At 34.1% G+C, this 15907-nt stretch overlaps 1 protein-coding gene across 1 annotated transcript in view; it reads right to left on the bottom strand.

The window, feature by feature from the left end:
• Positions 1–15907, bottom strand: part of LOC110214718 (glutamate decarboxylase 1-like) — a 65392-nt gene that overhangs the window by 32810 nt on the left and 16675 nt on the right. The window contains 3 exon segments of the mRNA XM_078151773.1: positions 2304–2396; positions 4619–4859; positions 5789–5917. Coding sequence (XP_078007899.1) covers positions 2304–2396; positions 4619–4859; positions 5789–5917 — 463 coding nt within the window.

Genomic DNA, 15907 nt, shown 5'->3' with positions numbered 1-15907 from the left:
ATATTCCAAGCCATCTGATTCTTTAATATAGAAGCTGATAAATCTTGTGTTTTTCTAACTGTGGCTCCATAATATTTGAATTGTTTCTTTCTGGCTTCTTGCAATATTTTCTTGACCTGGGAACTTTGGAATTAGGTTAAATAATATAAATAAAATGTTAGCAAGAAGATTAAAGCAATATATTGCAAATAAAAAGGGAGGAAGGCAGGAAGAAAGGGAAAGAAAGAAAGAAAGAAAGAAAGAAAGAAAGAAAGAAAGAAAGAAAGAAAGAAAGAAAGAAAGAAGAGAAGAGAAGAGAAGAGAAGAGAAGAGAAGAGAAGAGAAGAGAAGAGAAGAGAAGAGAAGAGAAGAGAAGAGAAGAGAAGAGAAGAGAAGAGAAGGGAGAAAGGAGGAAGGAGGAGAGAGGGAAGAAATTCTAAGTGGAAGGCCTGGGCTAAGCATTTGACAAATATCTCATTTGACTGTCATAACAGCATTGGGTGGTAGATGCAATTATCCCCATTATACAGATGAAGAAATTGAGGTAAACAGAGATAAAGTGACTTGCCCAAGGTCACAAAGCTACTAAATATATGAGACCAGGTGGAAACTCAGGTCTTCCTGAATCCAGTCTCAGCACTGTATCAGTTATACAATCTGAGTAATGAAAATCCTTCTACCACTTCAGGTAGATGTTTTCCCTGCAATCTTTTGTCTTTGAGAGCTGCCTAGAGCAATGAGAAGTGAGGCAACTTGCACAAGATCACACAACCAGTATGTTTCACAGACAAAACTTGAACACAGTTTTTTGTGGTTTTAAGGCCAGGTCTCTATCCACTATCCCTGACTGCCTCTGCTACAAATGAAGAAAACAGCAAATGACTTCAATAAATCTAGTGCTCCTCCTTGTTAATTGTTTCTGATGTAACTCACAGAGTTAGTCTTACTGTATATCTGGATTTATCTATAGAGCTGTAATCTCATGAAGAAATCTTCTCCAGCAATGCAAGTCATAATCCATCCCTTCCTTGTCATCCCATGTGATTTTTGTCCATGTTCTCTTGTACTTCAGAAGGGGTATACTAATTATTATAGGAGCCTTCTTCTAGGCCTCTTAATATTATGTGGCTACTGATAGAGCTTTCAGTCTTTCAGTTGTTTTTTCTTTGCTCTTGGTACATGACTGGGCTAAATTTTTTCTAGCTATATATCCCTCTGTTCATATCCTTCACATTGCTTCTCTTGTGCATTTCTTACTTGGTAATGTTATAGCATAGTCTCTCCCACCATGTACCTCTCCATTGCCTTTTGACTAACCCTCAACATTAAATTTTTGGAGACTGCTGTATCCTATTACTTAAAGGCATATAGCATCTCCAAAGGACTATTTATGCTAAGAAGATTTGTTTTTATTTCAGGGAGAAGTGAGAAGTCATTTTAATAGACACTTTCCCAAAGGCAATCCGTCTCACTTTATTACTTCGTTCAGTCCTTTACCCATGGCATTGTCCATGTGTAATATCTGTCTTATATGTACATATGGATGAAACTGCTTTGTAGGTAGCTCATGCAACTATTTATCAATGTCTGGAAAAAAAATATTCACAAAGCATTATTCACTTTTTTCCCTTTAGGTAGAAAATTAGCCTGAATTTATTGAAGAATCTCAGTGATGATGTTTTTCAGAGCCAAATAAGATATATCATCACTGTCGATTACATAAAAGAACAAAATTACTAGGTATTCATATTTGTGACATGTTCCTATATATTCATTCATTCATTCACTCAGTGATTCTTCATTCATTCAACAAGCATATACTGCTTGCCTTCTGGACACTGTAATATGTATTGTCAGGTGATAGGAGATAAACTGATTTACTATCTTGCTTTGGTGTTATTTGGGTACTGAAGTTCAAGTTAAACAATTCTGGAGATGTACTTTATTTTCAGGGAGTTTTGACCCCTGAAAATCTGGTGACTGAGTGGCTCGATGACTTAACATGAATATCTCAGATGTCAGGATGGGTTGTACAAACTGTGGAGAAGACAGATTAGGGATATCAATGGCAAAAATGGTGATAATTTTCAGGCTATGGGGTGGCTCTAATGATACCACAATAAAAAAGGGAGTGAGGTGTGTTTGCTGGGCTTCAGTGTCTCAAGTATTCGAACTATGATTCATGATATTCCCAATAACACCAGGAGATGGGACTCTCAGAATTTGGGGATACTTTGGGCACAGTAAAATACTGCCTCAAGAGAAATAAGTATTTTTGATGGTTTCATTACTAAAGCATCTGAAGGTAGGGAAAACCCACTTACATGTTAGTATTTGCAGTTGCTGTCAACCACTCACCAGCCAATCCAATCATATCAAGCCCACTGGAGACCTGATTGAAAAAGCAAGGGTGTCCAAAGAAGAAACAACAAAACAGAGGCATCACAGGTTATCAGGAGGCAAGGCTTAAGAACTTGGTCAGCAAACCCAAAGATTTATTAATTGTTCACTAAAAGCTAGGCAGAGTGCTAAAGATACAAATATAGCCCCTGAACTTAAATATTTTCCATTCTAATGAATGGAGGCATGTTAAAACTAGACACATGCAAGATAAAAAGAGAGCAGATGGAAGGTATTCTGAGAAAGAAAGGCACAGCAGCTAAGAACATGGGAAATGCCTCCTCTAGAAGTTGGTATTTGATCTGAGCTTTGACTATGGCTTGAGAAACTAAGAGGTAGAGGTGAAAAGGAAGGCCCTCCAGGTATTGAGGGATAGTCAGTGCAAAGACATGAAGAAAAATGTCATTTCAGATAAGTAGTTCTTAAACTTTATCTTGACCAATGATTTTTTGTTTGTTCTGGGGAGTTTTCAAAGTATTGTAATTGCACTTCAGAATAATTGGGTTTTTTTGTAATTTTATTTATTTTATTTTATACATTTAAAAGCATTATTCTGAGAAAGTATCTATTGATTTCACCAGACTATAAATAAGTGTCCAGACTATGAATCAAAAAGTAAACATTTAGAATTGACAGAGAGGGAGAGAATGAGAGGGGAGGGAGGAGGGAGGGGGGAGAGAGAGAGAGAGAGAGAGAGAGAGAGAGAGAGAGAGAGAGAGAGAGAGAAGAAGAAGAAGAAGAAGAAGAAGAAGAAGATGAAGAAGAAGAAGGAGAAGGAGGAGAAGAAGAAGAAAAACAAGAAGAACAAGAAGAACAAGAACAAGAAGCACAAGAAGAAGAGAAGGAAGAATAGGAAGAGGATGAGAAAGAGGAGGAAGAGGAGGAAGAGGAAAATTAATGAAATGAAAAAGGAAAAGAAATCCTTCTTATGAAGGTGCAGAAAAAGAAAAAGCTAACAAAATAAATGGTAGAGGCAGGGAAAAAGTTAATTAAAATTAAACTAATTAAAATTAACTAAAAGGGGAAAAAAGCAATGAGTATGGACAAATTCAATGAAAAACTTGATAAAACCATTTAAATTAAACCAATAGATTAAATCGAGTGCTACTCACATTCTAAGGGAGAGGTGAAAGACTCGAGATGCAAAATGAAATATACATGTTTAGATGTGGAGAAAATGGGAATTTGTTTTGCTTGATTATGCATATGCTATATGTTAGAAGGGTTTTTTGCATATTTTATGCATTATATATTTATTTTTCTTTTCCATTTAGGGGTAGGAGGATAGGATGGCAGGAGGCAAGAAGGAGAGGAAATAAAAACATTAATAGAAAAAAATTAAAAGTTCTATCTCACTAAAAAAAATAAATAGGTTATTTAGACTTTTTTAAATAACACCATACAATTGACAGGGTGAGAAAGGATTTAGGAGAGCCCTTTTCCTGAGGGAGTACCATTAAATAAATATATGAATTCGTTTAATAAGAACATTCAATTTGGGCACATTATTAAGTAAGGTATTTATGTATAATTTAACTTTCCATTTTAAAACATTTTTAAAAATCTAGTTGAATAAAAGTATGATTTCTGACATTGACAGCTGTTGTGTTATTTCACATCTGTGTTTCTCATTCAACTCAACAATATTTAGCTACCATGTCATAGAGAAGTTGCAGTAGGTATTTAAGTAGGGAGACCCCATGCTAGAAGTATCTCACACTGATGAAAGCAGAGATATTTGTGGTATTCACAAAAAACATACAGATCATGCACTTCACTTGTTTTTGTAAATATACATCTTTAAAAGCTCAGAATGTTGGGTAAATTGACTATAAAAAATTTATGGAAAATCTTAAATAATTATAATAAAGAATAAGAAAAGTCATAGTTAAGACCTTCTAAACAAAAGGTACAGGTTAGAATGGTCTATAGTAGAGTAAGTAGATATGGTGGAGTAAGTAAATGCATTGATGAAACCATATCTCCATCAAAATGCCCAAGTAACATTCTTTCAATGCTAAATGAGATTATATACATATATGTATATGCATGTATATATGTATATATATATATGCAGATATATCTATATATATCTGCATATATACATGGATACATATATATTCAGATTTCTTGAAAATGTACATTTGGCAATAAACTTAATAGTGGTAGTATAGTATACTCTACTCTCCAAAAGTACTTCCCAATATGAAAATGTACCTTCCTGTTTTACATATCACCTGTTTTAACTCCGTATTTTAATGTATCTCTGCAATCAACAAGCAGCTGTTCCAATGGTTCAGGCTGGTCAGACAGTTCTAAGTTGAATCCATCCAAACCTTCAAGAAGGTGATGAGGATGATGGAAGTCCAGTATTTTACTTTTCTCATCAAAGGTTTTTCTGATGTAATGCAAAAGAATGTCTACCACCTCTAGCAGAAAGTGATCTGTGAATTCACTTCCATGTTTAGATGGCAATAAATCTGGAAAAAAAATCAAAGAAATATCAAGATTTTATTTCAGACTTAGCTAACAATTGTTCCCAAGGAAATCTATCAGGGATTACTTGTAATTGTACTAGTAAATGTGATTTAGGATAATGTGGCATGTTAACTATGAAGTAGAAACCAAAAGTTTAGATGAATTCTGGACTTTGACATTTATTGATGCACTTTAGTCTTGTTGACACACCATAACAGAACAATTCTAAAATTAGTCTGAGATCAACATTCAAGCAGCCCATCCATTGTGTTCCATCTACTGCATACAATTGGAACAACTGAACCATCCAAGTGCCTGGCACATGTTAGATACTTAGTAGATACTTATTTAGTAATTTAATGTGATTCGTGCCTTATTGGCTCTTCATGATCAGTATGTGAAGGGGTGAATATGGGAACAGATTATCTCAATATCTACTTTGCAAGAAATTTTGCTGATTTGCCTTTTTAAATAATTTGCAACACATGATTTTAAATTTAAAAAAATCTTTATGGATAACTTTTGGTTTTAGATTATTTCAATTTCCAAATATATCAATACTCCATTTCCTACTCAGAGAGCCATCTCCTATAAAAAGAAAAGATAGAAGGAAGGAAGGAAACAAGGAAGAAGGGAGAATGGAAGAAAGAAAGTAGCAAAGAAAGAAAGAAAAAAGAATGAGAAAGAAAAAAAGAAAAAAGAGAAAGATAGCAAAAATAAGGGAAAAAATCACAGCAATTGAATCTGCTAGTATAATGCAATGTGCTGTGTCCATCGTTCTCTCTCCCCTCTGTAAGGAATGGATGGTGCACCTTGTGGTTTTACATGAAATACATTTTTTTATCACAGCAGTATACATCAAAACATTGAGATTCTTTTATACCACAAAAAAGTGACAAAGGGCAAAGGCATCTGATCCCTTCATTCTTACCTGAGGCATAAACATTCGAAAAATCAGTCATGAAACTTTCAATATTATCACCTTTTCGCTTGTCTTCTTCACCACCTTGAACACCACAAATGGATTTTTTTCTCCTCTGTACTTCATGTACCTGTACACCTGGACAAGAGCATTTTGAGGGAAGCTTGCTCTGTGATCGTGAAGAGATTTGAGATGTGTCAATTATGTGTGGTTTTTTTTGAAATCTCATAAATGAATGGATGTGGAGAAGAAAATAATCATAGTAATAATCCTTCTAAACCCTTATCACATCATTTTCAGTAAAATCCACCTCTCAATTTGTTGCACACCATCTTGTGAAGTTGCTTCTATGTTTGTTTTGGCCTATTATTTAGTCCTTCACTGTGATTTAACTTTCCACATGTCTGTCTTTTGTCCCTCCAACTAAATTGGAAGCCCCTTAAAGGAAAGATGGTGTCCTATACTCATTCTCTCCCATGGAATCTAGCACTATCTGTATAATTGGCATGCAATAAATATACACTAAAAGATATAATATTATGTAGTACATACGTATTATACACATAATTCAATTCATATATATAATAATATAATAATAAAGGCTTTGAAATAATTCACTTTATATGAATTTACTTCATTATTTAAAGAAAAAAATTTGTTTTTAAAAATTGCATCAATTACTCAATGATTATGGAAGTCTGAGCATATTTTGGCATCAAAAGTCAATTGACATTAATGGATACTTTCTTTGCGCACAGTTTTGAGCTGTTAATGTTAGAAACTAGAACTGTTACATCATTTTCATAGGGAACTTCCATGTAAGAAAACTTCCTCTACCAATTCAGGTTGACACTTTCCCTGAAACTTATAGTTCTAATTTAGTTACCTGAAACACAAAGGTTAAATGGTTTGCCCAGGGTCATACAACCAGTGTATATCAAATGCAGGGCTTAAACCCATATCTCTGTGGCTTCAAGGCGCCCCCTAACCAATAAACCAGCCTTTCTATCTCTATTTCCCTTTGTCTCTGTATCTCTCTACCTCTGTCTCTGTGTGTCTCTGCCTCTTTATCTGTCTGTTTGTACGTCTCACTCTCTCTCTCTGTCTGTCTCTGTCTCTCCCTCTCTCCTATCTTGGTGTTCTCTGTCAACACTGGGTACTATACAGAGTACAGAATATGTATACAATGTTATTCTGACCCTCAAAGAAACAAATGCTTAAATTCCTTCCTGACAATCCACTTTGGAAGATTAAACTAATAGATGAATTGATTACAGAACAAAGAAGTATTAAACCGTGTGTTCAGACAAGGGGCAGACACTGTGATCTGGATTAATCAAAGGTTTCTAAGGGCATCATGAAATTGTGGGAAGAGCATTTAGAGTCAGAAGACTCAGACCTGAGTTCAGGCTCTGATCCTGACCAACAGTTTGATTTTGGCAAGTAATTCAACTTCTCAAAGACTCAATTTCCTTCCTAAGGAGGCATTAATTTTAGTAGAGAAGAAATGCACTCAGTCCAGGACTTCATGAATGTTCTAGAAGGGAGTGAAAAATAAGTCTGTTTCCCACTCCTTTCTCTGGCAATGAGTCCTAGGCATAAGCAGCAGAGGTTTCCAGAAGGTACTCATTTCTAAGTACAATGAGTACTAATTTGGTCTGCCTTTGGAAAAAAATGATCTATGTGCTTACCTCTGCTAATAAAGAAGCGTGGTATTGCATTGATATTGCATACTTAAAATTATAATTAAAATTTTATTATAGTTTAATTTGCCATTACTGCCCCAGATAACTTTTTTCTGTTCCATTTTTATTTAAATAAAGATAAATCTTGGTCCTCTGAACACTATGTCACTTGACCTCACTGGGTCAAAGTTTGTTCAACTATAAAATGAAGTGCATGAAACAGGTGGTTTCTAAGATTTGGGCCAGTTCTAACACTTGACTTCTGTAAGAATAATGAACATATCTAGAGAATGGAAGCATTAAGCCCATGTTCTTATACCCCTACATTGGAGTTTAGGGTAACCCAGATCATGGAGAAAATCAACCAGAGTGGTCTGGGTAATGATGGATTCCTTTGTTCAGATTGCTGGAGGTGGTTGAGTCTCATGACCAAGTCAAGTTCTCAGCAGGAGGAGCCGAAGACTTTTAGCCCACAGCCTCATTGATATGCCCATCCTCTTATTAATCGTTTATCAATCAGGGTTGATTTCTCCTGTCAAGGGAATTCCCTTTGAAAACAATATTCAAGGTATTCAGTGTCTCCATCAGGTATCTTTGGTTACCAAGAGAAATCACTGACCATCAATTTATTGATTATAAGCAAGCCTAATGAATAAATTTGTTGTTAATTACCCAGAAAATCTTTCTCTCCAATTTTTCATTCATCTCACAAATACATTATCTGTTAGCAAATTTCTGTTCTTTGAAACACTAAAAATACAACTCTACTGTTTTTTCCTATTCTTTCATCATCCTCACCCTTGTTTTAAAAGGCCGAAATATCTTAATACCATAGATTTGGCTATGGTGAATATAAAATTATTTGAAATTTTTGGGAGCACAGGGCTTAAATTATAAAGTCCACAGCAAAACAAGCTAGAAAAGTAGGTGATTCAGTGGAGTGTTTGACTTGGAGTCAGGAAAACCTAAATTCAAATCCTGCTTCAGATGCTTGCTAGCTGTGTAATCCTGGAAAAGTCACTTGACTCCTCTCAGCCTTAGTTTCCTCATCTATAAAATGGCAATAATAGTAGCATGTACTTCTCAGGGTAGCTATGAGGTACAAATTCTTACACTTGAGAATATAATATATGTAAAGTATTTTGCAAACCTTAAAGTCTAATTATTATTATCAGTTATACTTACCAAAAAAATAAGACTAGATATATAAATATATGAATATTATATAATAGTATAGAAAATTTATGTTTATATAAATATTCCCATCCTATTGTATACATCACAAGGTGGAAGTCTTTTGATAACAATAAGTTTTTCAGATTTTTATGTTCTAGGTCTTTTAACTTCATATCTAATCTTAGCCTCTAGTTTTACAAGGTATAGGGACATGAACTAGACTTGTTATTTCATTGGTATAAGGAATTCTCTGGTAAAGAAAACTCCTTCCATCAATTCAGGTCATCATCCTGTCTATAACTGGTAGCCTTAGAGAGTTATCTAAGGCAAAAAGAAGTTAAGTAATTTGTGCAAGGTTGAAGAGCTAGTTTGTGTTAGAGGTGGGACTTGATCGCAAGTCTTTCTGGCTCTAAAGCTAGTTCTCTATCCACTGTACCAAGTTGCCACTCTTTCAATACTAATCAAGAAGGTGAGGGGGGAGAAGAAATTTGTGCATAGGGCTCTACGCTTGGGATACAAGTATATGAAGAAAAAAAACAGCCATTGAACTTAAGGAGCTTATATTCTACTGGGAAGGAGAGAATAACATATGAACATATAAGTACATAGGGAAAGAGCATCAACAATGAGAAAAGTGATTCAGAATCAGAGATAATAAGCACCAATAATTTAAATCCATTGTTGTATTGTATACAGCTCCAAGATTATCCCTACTCAATGATGATTCTAAATTCATGAAATGAAGAGTCTGAAGAACATTAATTTACAAAAGTATGAAGTTTAAGGACTTTATGTGGACTCAGGGACTGGGGCTTCTTTGAGTGGGGTACTTCTGCCCTCTTAATTCAAAGATATAATAATTTTGTAGCCATCAGCACAAACATGATGACCTGTAAACAGGAATGTTTTAGAGCCAGTAAGATCTGACATGAGGCTTGTGTCACCTCAATATAGATAATACTCAAAGCTCTGTTTCCCCTAGATATTTCTTAAGTCAGGAACCATTTCATTTTTATTCTACATGTTATACCGACTGAGCTGTAACCACTCACTAAATGTAACTAACAAACCTATTCATAAATGCTGATGTTTATAAAAAAGCTCTAAAGTTTGAAAAGTATACTATCTCATTTGATGCAAATTAGGTCCATTGTAACTATATAACAAATAAGACAATGTATGAATAGTTCCCATCAGTCAATAAATCTTTATTATGTGTCTACTATATACCAGGCACAGTGCTATGTACTAGGTATACAAAGAAAGGTAAGACATTCCTTCAAGGAGTTTACAATCTAATTGGTAGGTGATATACACAACTATGTACAGAACAAGTAGAAAATCAACAGTACAAAAGTACTAGAACTAAGAGGACTCAGGAAGGGCTCCCTGCAAAAGGTGAGATTTTTAGATGAAACTTCAAGGAAGCCAGGGCAGTCAGTAGGCATAGATGAGAAGGAAGAACATTCCAGGCATGAGAGACAGCCTCTGAATGCCCTGAGTTGGGAGATGAAGTATCATATAGGAAGAACAGAAAGGAGGCCACTGTCACTGTATCAAAGAGTATATATAGAGCCAGGGCTGGGGTGGAGGTTGTAAGAAGCAAGAAAACTGGAAAGGTAAAATGCTGAGCAAAATGTAAAGCACTATGTAAACATAAGAAGCAGCAGCCACCACCACCATTGCCATCACCATCACCATCACCATGATGATGATCATCATCATCACCACCATCATATGCATTTTAGAGACAAGGAAATTGAGGCTCCTGGAGATTCAGAGGCTTGCCAATACTAATCACATAACTAGCAAGATCAATGGGCTGGACTGAATCAAGGTCACTCTTTACTCCGGGTCCAGCAAGCTTTCTTCAGTAACATGCTGCTTATCTAAGTGAAAAAGTTTTTGTTTTTGTTTTGTTAATGAAAATTTCACAACTACAAGGTAAATTAAAACTGAACCTTAAAAACCCCGTACTTTGGCCTGAGTTTGCTTTATCACGTTCATCTTTTTTTTTTCCTTACAGCAGATCATGTGATACTGACTTTCTTTTAAATAAAAGGAATAAATGAGATGTGATGTGAGGATGATTTCATATTTATAAAGAAACCTCTTCCCAAGAGTTTAAATTACTTAGGTTGAATTTAATTTATTAATCCTAATATCTATGGTTTTAAAATTGTCATCCTTACAGTATCAGAGAGAAATATGAACTGACAAGAAAGGGAGAAGGAGAATACAGTCTATCTGTACCCACCAAGCTATTAACCATAGAAAATAGCTAATGTGTAGGAAGAGGAAAAACATACACATGAGGAAATTATTAAGGACAACATCCTAGAAATACACTAGTAATAAAACCTGTAGCCAGAGAATTGAAACAGAATGTGCAGTGGAAACAGTGCTGAATTTGGCTTCAAAGAATCTGGGTTTGAATCCTGGCTCTACCACCTGTTAATAGTGTGATCATGGACAAGTCACTCCTCTGGGCCTCAGCTTTTTACATCTAAAAAATAAAAAACTTGGACTAGATAACCATCAAGGTCCCACCCATTTCTAAATTTTCAATCCTCTTATGTTTATATACATCATATCAAGTAACCACAAAGATGAATTATAGTGCCTAATGCAAAGAAGTGAATTTAACCTATTAAATATTAATAAGACTTGTTGAAATGACTCTTAAGAATTGAATATGACTCTAGCTCTGGAAGAAGTTGTTTGTTCTGTTTTATTCATTTGTTTGTTTGGACCAACATCTGTGATTAAATTGTTGGAAGGAAATCCTAGAGAGAAAGAACATACCATATTCAGAAGCAATAGATAAAAAGAGAGATAGAACAGCATTATGTATTAAGAAGATAATACTTCTGCGAGAAAATCATGGTAGAAAACAGTTGAAGAGTAAACAATGGAGGCAGAAAGAGAAATAATATCATTATCAGAATATACTACAGACAGAAAAAAAAGGAAATAGATGAAGAGTTTGGGAAACAGATCAGAAGCCTAGCACAGAATAGTGATGGAGAATTTTAAGTGTATCAACATCTTCTGGAACTGTCAAAAAGAGAAGAATTGTTTCTCCTTGCACATTAATAATTTTATTCTTGATAATTTCCCTTTGTTCCTACCATGTGTCCTGTGCTATAAGGTTTATAAAACACTTTCCATGTTATGTTTCATTTGAGCTTACTTTTGGATGGAAAGTCTAACAGAAAAGAGTGAAAGTTGAAAGGAGCCAGATTTAGGCACTATAAACAAAATTTTAAAAAAATTGCTAAAATTTAGAACCGTCTGAATAAAAACAGGTTGCTCCATGAGGGTCTCTCTCACTTGCTGGATAGCCTGTAGTGGGAATTCTTTTTCAGGTGTGTACTATACTAAAAGCTTCCTTCATCCTCTTTAATGCTGAAATGCTGTGATTATGTGACTCTGTGATTATATTGTTTGAGGGAAAAAAAAGTTATTTTTTGTTTTGGGTTTTTTGTGTGTGTGTGTAGGCAGTTGGGGTTAAGTAACTTGCCCAGGGTCACACAGCTAGTAAGTGTCAGGTGTTTGGTCTGAGGCTGGATTTGAACTCAGGTCCTCCTGACTTTAGGGCTGTTGTTCTATCCACTGCCCCACCTAGCTGCCCCAAATAAGTTAGTTTTTAAATACATCCCAATGTCTGCACTTACGATTTGTGGGACCTCAGAAATATCACGACCTTCCTGAATCTCAAGTTCTTCATATACAAAAAGAGCTAATTAAACTTCCATTGCTTATCTCACTAGAAATTTGTAAGGGAAAAAAATTGTAGTTCTTTTAGTCTTATATAATTTTAAGTTATTAATATTTCCATTAAATTTATTTACCATAATTATCATTTTAATTCTAACATCTACAGGAGACTCATTTCAGGTGACAATTCACTAAGAACTGGAGGATCTGTATTTCTGCTAATAAAGTATATTGTGAACAAATGTCTCAATGTTCAATTATATAAAATGATATAAATTGACCTAAACTACATGAAATAGTAATAGTGTAATTGTTCTTTATTTATCAAATATTTTATAATATAATACTATATGTAATTGTTATCAATCGTGATTTTGGAATCCATTATTTATCCATAACTGAGGCATTTTATCAAAGCCAAGTGATATAAAAGTTTTACTAAAATCATAGCTCACTGCTTTGTCAAATCAAGGAATGAAATAATCATTTGTTATGGCAGTTGATAGTTGATTTGCCCCCCTTTTTTTTAACTGGACTTGCTCAGCTCCAATTTTAGTATGTTTCTATTATAGTGATATAAGATTTTCTCTTTCCTTATTTTTTCATGGTATCTATAATTATTTGATCTTCTTTAAGATTCATTTTGTTCTTTTACCAAAATGATTGAATATTTCATCCCATTTGTGGAGTTTATCTGCCTTACTATATGAGTCAGGGTAAAGAATAAGTAGTGCTTCATTATTAGTCTTTAAAACTAAAATTTCTTATATTCTTAACTGAATATGTATAATTTATTATAATGAAAATTACAAAGATGACCAAATTTAGAGCATGAAGAGTACTTTCAAATAGTTTATCTTACCTTTTGACATTGTCGATAAATTTCTCCTGCTTATATGATATCCAGTAACTGTTTTGGAAACAAAATTGGTTTTCTTGGGTTTCACAACTAGAAAAAAAATGAATAAAATGACTCAGAACCTTACAGGTCAGCAATTTTTAAAAATTTGTGGAAGGTAACATTCTAGAAACAAGTTTTCAAAAGCTGTATTTGTCTTACATAACTTATTTTGCTTGACAGGGAAAACAATGAAAAACAAATTACTCAGGAAATATTTGCAGCCAAAACTTTTCTCCAATATACATATACATAAACACACACACACACATATAGATAATATATATTCATTTTTTCTATGTATACATACATAGATGCAGAAACATTCTCCATTACATATGCATATATATATGTACACAGAAAAATTCTCACACACATTAATAGCTAAGCCAAAACATCTAAATCTTAATTAAAAATATACTTTCTTATCAGGTTTTAATTAATAACAAATTGAACAAAGTAGAAAGTGATTATTTTTCTCTACCTCTGCTTCTGAATGAAGTTGAAAATTGTAGTACATTGTACAATAACACTTTGATGTCTTACTCTTATCATAGCAACCCCAACCCCATTATTTTAAAAACAACCTATAAATGAAAATTAACAAACACAATTTTTTTCCATGAGACTTTTACTGACTAGGCTGACTAACAAATCCATGCCCTCTGAAATCCATATTCTTCTAAAAAATAATCTAAAATAAAAATGACACACCTGAAACTACAGAATTCCCTCTCACAAATACAGAATAATTATGTTTCTCTAAATTTCAATGGGTAGGATTTATATAGCAGACAATTTTAAATCTCTTTATTTGAAGCATAAAGAAGTTTTAGGGCATTTCTATTTGCTGAATGAAATGGGTGGAGATGGGAATTTTCTTTGGGAAATGATCAAATAATTTTAAAAAATTCTGCTTGCTTAAATACTTTTCAAAAATAAGCTTATATTTTAATCATGAACATTAACTGCTACTTCCTTCATAGCTCTTAATTACCTCCAATATAAGTGATACTATCAAACATTTGAAAAGTATAAATAAGACAAGTGACAAAATACGTTGTACACTCTAACAGCGATAATAACAAAAGTAGCTTGAGAAAGACCATTTCTGCTGGTGAAGAAATACCCTTTATATTTAAATGTTGAATATTGCAGTACCCATTTCTGTATGGCTGCTAATGCCACACTTCTCAACATATTGGCCAGCAACCCACTTCCTCATAGGACTGTTATCACCCCATCTATTGGGATTTAAGAGACTATTTGGCAATTTGTGATTGTGTTGTTTACTGAATAAGTTTAAATAACATATTCTGATTTTTAAAGTGGGTTAACTTGGGAGCATGCAGAGACTGACCCCTCAACTCTGTTACTAAAAGAAAGCATGCTCTAGTCATTATAAATTTGTATAATGAAATGGATTCTTTCAGTTCTTAAGATAGTTTCTAGGAGTAAATTAGACTCTCTCCCAGGCCACCAGAATACTATTTATATGCAGATTTTGTTACTCTCAATTGTGTAATAGTAATAGGAGAAAGAGATCTCATGGATAATCAAAATCAATCCCAAAACAAATCCCATATGCCATTTATGTCAACAATTTCAACCACCTCTCCCAAAGATTTGATCACAGTTTTAACAAGAAAAAAAATTAGAAATAATTTTAATTTCATCACTTTTAGATTCCCTCAAGATCTCTAACAGGGGAGATTCTCAGTAAGCTAAAGGCAGTCAAAGGTGTGGCAATAGCCAGAAAGAAAGAAAAAAAAAAGAAAAAGAAAAAAGAGCAAAAGAGTTGGTAATTTCTTCTTGAAGCTCACCAAAAGTGACTTTCCAAAAAAAGGTAATATAATCTTGCTTTGCATTAATGGTAACATAATATCTAGGGCTGGCATTGTGGGGTGGGTGGGGGCTTTACTGCTTAGCTTTAATATCTCTGATTCTGAAACCTGTTACATTACTAGCTCCTTTGTCTCTTATGAAAGATGATTCTGTCTTCAGCACTGCAGAAGGTTTTCATGCGTACAGATATACTTTCATGTGTATGGACAGCCCCTGAACTGATTTCTAACATTCTAAATCTTAGTAGATGGATTAAAGAGTTATTACAGCCAAACACACAAATTTACTGATGTGTCCAAGGTCACCCAGGTGGCATGAATCATAAATGAGATTCAAATACACATCATCTGTCTCCAAATATGTAGCATGGTGATGTTCTAAACAAAATTGTCCTTCTATTTAACATATAGTTATAGGCTATCCTCAAGTACTGGAAGAGGGCTTAGGAACAGTCTGCTTTGTCTCAGAGCTTGGAATTAGAAGCAAAGGGTGGGAGAGGCAAAATGCAAATTTTAGCTCATTATAAGAATAAGCTTTCTAATAACTGGAGCTATCTTAAAGTGGAATGGGCTTCCTCAGGAGGGAGTAGATAGTGGGGAGATCTCACATAAGGTTGTCATTGACTGTATAATTGCTTGTTTCATATTCTGTAGGAAAGACTGGTCATTAAAACAACACCAAAAATGTGTTTACTTTTCAGTTTATTTTCCATGAGAAAGTTGGAGGCACCTCAAAAGATATCCCTTTTTTTGTTGTCATTGCTATTTACTATTGCTATTATTGTGTCATTCAGGGAGAAAAAAC

The sequence above is a fragment of the Phascolarctos cinereus genome, unplaced genomic scaffold (assembly GCF_003287225.1).
Source record: "Phascolarctos cinereus isolate Bilbo 61053 unplaced genomic scaffold, phaCin_HiC Scaffold_4;HRSCAF=312, whole genome shotgun sequence".
Classification (NCBI taxonomy): domain Eukaryota; kingdom Metazoa; phylum Chordata; class Mammalia; order Diprotodontia; family Phascolarctidae; genus Phascolarctos; species Phascolarctos cinereus.
Note: the sequence above shows the minus strand (reverse complement) of the source record. Positions and strands in the feature narration are given on the sequence as shown.